The 5,292-nt window shown below is 39.9% G+C and overlaps 1 protein-coding gene across 1 annotated transcript in view; it reads right to left on the reverse strand.

Annotated features, from left to right (window-relative positions):
- Positions 1–326: 326 nt before the first annotated feature.
- Positions 327–5,292, reverse strand: part of LOC127010467 (zwei Ig domain protein zig-8-like) — a 43,404-nt gene continuing 38,438 nt past the window's right edge. Inside the window, exons 5-6 of the mRNA XM_050884680.1 lie at positions 5,064–5,182; positions 327–2,614 (exon numbers count right to left, since the gene is read on the reverse strand). Of these exons, the coding sequence (XP_050740637.1) occupies positions 5,064–5,182 (119 nt within the window). The 3' untranslated portion in view covers positions 327–2,614. The remainder of the gene's footprint in view (positions 2,615–5,063; positions 5,183–5,292) is intronic.

The raw sequence follows: 5,292 nt of genomic DNA on the forward strand, positions 1-5,292 counted from the left end.
ACAGTATCAAAAATAATTCTTCCCGTTTTTTAAATTTATTTCTCATATGAACCTTTTTTTTTATATTTACTATTTAATATATTTTAAGTGTATGTATTCAAGCTTATGTTTATGTATTTATTGATTTATATTTTTTTTCCCACACAAACTGATAGCTAGGTGAGGAGAACATAGCGGCGTACAGGTGTAGAAAAGATCCGCCTGAGTATTGATTTTCTTACAATATTCTTCATTCGTTATAAGGTTTTCAGGCACCTTTCTCCCACTCGCACGTTGGGTACTCGATGTCTGCTGAACAGGACACGTTCGAGACCCCTAAAGCGTCACCCGTCTCGACCCGAACACGTAGGCGGCAACATCGACAGTGATATTTTATTTACAGCGTCGCTTCACACCTCACTCACCTCACCTGGCCGCTACACCCGCCCGGCGCCAGCCAACATAGCGCCACAAACACGTACATAACACACACGGTAACGGTAAAATGCTTCGTTGTCCATGCAGCGTCTCTATGTCTATTTCTGGAGTTAAGTATACCATCGTGGTTTAATGTTTTGTCTGTCTGTACATCTTTGTCTGGAAAGTCTCGTCTCGTCTCGTCTCGTCTCGTCTCTGTCTCTCTCTCTCTCTCTCTCTCTCTCTCTCTCTCTCTCTCTCTCTCTCTCTCTCTCTCTCTCTCTCTCTCTCTCTCTCTCTCTCTCTCTCTCTCTCTCTCTCTCTCTCTCTCTCTCTCTCTCTCTCTCTCTCTCTCTCTCTCTCTCTCTCTCTCTCTCTCTCTCTCTCTCTCTCTCTCTCTCTCCACCTGTCATTGGCTACTTGTTTACCTTTCATTAATGTTTTCTCTTTTCATTCCTAATGACCTCCGTCATGTATATTTATCATCCAGTAAGTCTGTACGTCTGATTCCTTGTTTGTCAGTCATTCGGCTTATTTACTCACATAAAAGACATAGACCAAGTACATCCTCTTTCGGCACGCTTCTTTTCTCTTCCTCCTCTTCCCATCACTATAAACGAAGACCCCATTCACTCACACTCTCCTGGAGGTTACACACGTCTAGGTTCGCCCTCATTACATGGTGCCCATGAAACGCTGATGTGCGAAAAGAATATGACGAGTTTCCAAAGATTATTGTGCGTTATTCCATTACGACTAAGACAGACACTTTCGTTAAGTCTAAGAAAGTCCTTGAGCACTTTTCTTTAATACCCACCGAAAGACTCGAAGTTTCCCGCAGGTAAGAGATAAACAGTGTTCTTCGGGCTTCTCACTGCACCCTCCAAAGTCTTCAAAACAGAGGTATAGAGGAGGATATGTTTCAGTCCCAGACCTCTCAAGCAGGTATGTCAAAAGTGCCGTACATGCTCACACGAGGTAATCACAGTGTGTCCAGAGGCGTCATCGAAACGGGGAGGTAAATGTGGCCAAGTAATACAGACTTGAACCGAAGCACTTCCGGGGATGATGATCGAATGTCTGGGGAACTCGCACGCCAATCAACGCTCAGCTGCCTGCACACACGACCCAAAGACAGGAAGAGCACGAATCTCCATCACTTGAATCGCTGACGTCCTCAACACTCGCTGGCCAATCAGAGGGAAATTAGAGAAATCCATCACCAGTGCCAATATCACGTCAAGCCAATCACACGACGAGGAGATTTATCATGATCCCTCAGCGACGCGTCACTGCGTACACACCATGATAACGTCGCCCGTGCCAGGGACCGATGGCGTGGTGTGATTTGTCATCCTCAGATACATATTTCTAATTTAAAGCCCACGGTCCAGTGACGTGGTGCGATTTGTCTTCCGTAGGTTTTTTCTCGACCTAAAATTCGAGCCACAACAGAAAAGAAAACGGACTCTTGGTTCAAAAGCCATCGCGGGTAATACTTAATCTACTCACTCCTTTTTTGGCAAACCTTGTATGGATAAAAAGTCAAAGTAAATAAGAATTACTACTTTTACTGATGAAATAACTGGAAAAAAAATGTATATGTATCTTCATCATCACAACTTAGTTCGCGGCCACTCGCATGATCGTTTGTGTTCTGTTATTTTTTCTTCCGTTTTCGTTTTAGTTTCAATCACTTTTCGTTGTCATTGCCACCACCCAGATAAGACCCAAACGGAGACAGGTGAGCTTGATTGGCGACAGGTGGGTACATGTGAGCATAAGTGAACATAGTAAAGCCCAAGTGAATGCTCGTGATAAAAAGAGTGAGCTCAGATGAACATATACGCGTCAAGTGAGCTCAGCGAACACATTCTATAGCACAAGTGAACACAACGGAAGGGAAATTGGATGTGTGTGTGTGTGTGTGTGGAGAGAGAGAGAGAGAGAGAGAGAGAGAGAGAGAGAGAGAGAGAAAATACGAAAATAAGATGCTAAGTTATGATGTAGATGATAATGACAGCGAAGGTGATGAGACGGTGATGACATTTGCCTCGAGGTCAAAATGGAAGCCTCAGGTAACATGGCAACTCTGTTCAGGTCGCCGTGACTGTGGCGGCCTTCAGGTCACCGTAGACCGAACGTGGAGGCTCAGGTCCCGCGGCAAAGGTGAAAGATGGTCACTTTTCTTGCTTCAGTGCCAAAGGCTGGAGGGGCGCTGCAAAGAGAGAAGAAAAACGTAGATGATGTAAAAGTGATAACAAGGGTATTTTTTTTCTTATAAAGAGACAATATACTGAAACATGAAATGAGAGAGTTACTTTAATAAGAAAGCACTGATGTATAAAGATAGAAATGAAGGTAAAAAAAAGAACACCACGAATAAGTAATTAAATACATAGGGAATATGTGTCTACATGAGATAAAACAAGCTAAACGTACAAGCAATATAATAAACATAGTTAAAAAAAATCTCTAAACACCAAGTAAGATGATTCAACAAGGTAGTGGTGAATAGTGGAGTGCTTCGGAAAAAAATAGATGGAGAATTATCACTATATTAATGAACAAGTAAGAAAAGAGTTAGAATTACTTATACACATAGGTTAAAATGAGTCACTACGAGAGAAAGGAATCAGAAATGAAAAAAACAAAACAAAATCAAACGAGCAAGTAGATACAAAGGAGACTGAGTAGTAAAGAAAGATAAAGAGAAGAGAATAGCATCGATAAGCAAGTAATAAAAAGATGAGGCATAAAGTGAAGTAAAATTCTGGATACAATGGAATTAATAAGCTAAATATGAAAGCTATATAATTTGACCACAGACTACCACAGACAAAGCATCCCCAAAATGACCTAATAGCAATGATTGAAATAACAATAACAATAATAAAATTAGTAGCAATAATAACAATAATAATACTGAAGATAACAATAATAATCAACAGTTTTAATAAGATATATCGCCAGTTACGGAAAGACATATTAGGCAAGATTAATTGACTCATAAAATACACAGACTGATCGGTTCCTCATACATTAATTATCCCTCGTCATCCATTATCACCACTTTTATGAACTTTTTTTTTTCAATTTTCGGGATGTCTTGGGAAGATAGGAACGGCTTATGAGAAAATTTAATGAGAGAGAGAGAGAGAGAGAGAGAGAGAGAGAGAGAGAAGGGAAGAAAGCATGCACGAAAGAAACAAGGAAAGAAAAGTAAGGAAAAAAATACAAAATAGGAAAGAGAGAAATTGTAAAGAAAGGAGGGAAGGAAAAATTGAGAGAATGGACTAAACAGCTAATTAAAGACAAGTGAAACAAGCAGTTCTTACAATACGAGGTCTCTGATATACTAAAATAAATTAACGTTAAACATAACATGATAGTTTCTTCTATACACTCCCGTTTTTTATGTGTGTGGACAAAAAGAAAATGGGAAGGAGATTGGAGGCACAATGGAAGGCAAATTAAAAGGACTAGGAATAACCCTAAACATGGGAGGGAAAAGTTACATGGATCCAAACACAGAGAAATGAGAGGAAATATAAGGAAATGTGAGAAAATGGAAATGACGTAGGAAATTTTAAGATAAATGATAAATGCTTGAGATGAAGGGAAACTTAAAAAAAAAGACAAAAAGAGTAGATAATTGAAAAGGTAGATTATATGGAGATCAGATTTTGTAAGTATTGCAATATATACAAACAAAAATGGTGAAGAGTTAAATAATGGTGGAAAGGAGATAAGATGAACCATGTATTATAACCGTTGAGGAAATAAAGAAAAAAACAAATATAATGTCACTATCATTCTCGGGATCAAACTTTTTCTCTGGCATCGGGAAGAATTAATATCTCTTTCTTTTTTTCTTTTTTTGTTCTTATCTTTCTGGGCAGCGATTTGTTGATATTATTTACTATTTCGTTGACAATATTGAGACTTGTCAAAAAATATTACAGGAATGGTCTCTCTCTCTCTCTCTCTCTCTCTCTCTCTCTCTCTCTCTCTCTCTCTCTCTCTTGCTCTTGCTCTTGGTCATGTTCTTGCTCTCGTTCTCGCTTTCGTTCCCTGACAATATTCGTACCCTCTCCTTTTGCTACTCCAACATTTACCTTACACCTGTGCAACAATGTCCTCCCCACCTTGTATTCTCTCCTTTCTACATGTTCCCTTCCTATGTTCCCTTCTCTGCGTGTCCTTCCTTCTCTTTCGCTTCATGCCCCTCAATATCACTTTTATGCCTTGCCAACCTCACCATTTATCTGTACTTCAGCTTCATCGGTTTTCTCTTTCTTCATTACAGTTTTGTTGCTTTTAAATTCTATCCCTTCTCTCTGGCCTCTTTTCATTACCTTCTACTTTCTCTTATCCTGTTATCTAATGAAATATATTTGTTTATTACCTTCTCCCCCCATTTTTTGTCATCTTTTTCATCACCTCTATACCTTCATTTGTCTTTTCATCCACTATTTTTCCATCTCTTTTCTGACACTACCCGACTTTGAAATCTAATGTTTTCCATCTCCTTCCTCCCTTTTCTTCTCTCACTCCAGGCCCTTTGTTCCTGTTCCTTATCTTCTATTCCTCTATCCTTAATTTCTCTGTTTTCCAACTCTCTCCGATCCCTTCCCCCTTACCCCCGTCGTACATAGACAACTTACTTAGGTGCCCTGTAGCCGTCCGTGCCACAGTATCCTGACGACAACGGCGGCCAACACTAGATAATGGCCTTTGGAGGGAGAAGACCCCTTGTTGGTCTGCATGGCTGCTGGATGCTCACCTGCAGAAGGGAAAATAACTTCGTTATGCTTACGAGGAAAAAATTACAAGAAAAGAAGTAAGAAAAAAAATGGACAACTTCATTACTGCCACGTGAGAAAAAACGGAAGT

This window comes from Eriocheir sinensis, chromosome 43 (genome assembly GCF_024679095.1).
Source record: "Eriocheir sinensis breed Jianghai 21 chromosome 43, ASM2467909v1, whole genome shotgun sequence".
NCBI lineage: Eukaryota > Metazoa > Arthropoda > Malacostraca > Decapoda > Varunidae > Eriocheir > Eriocheir sinensis.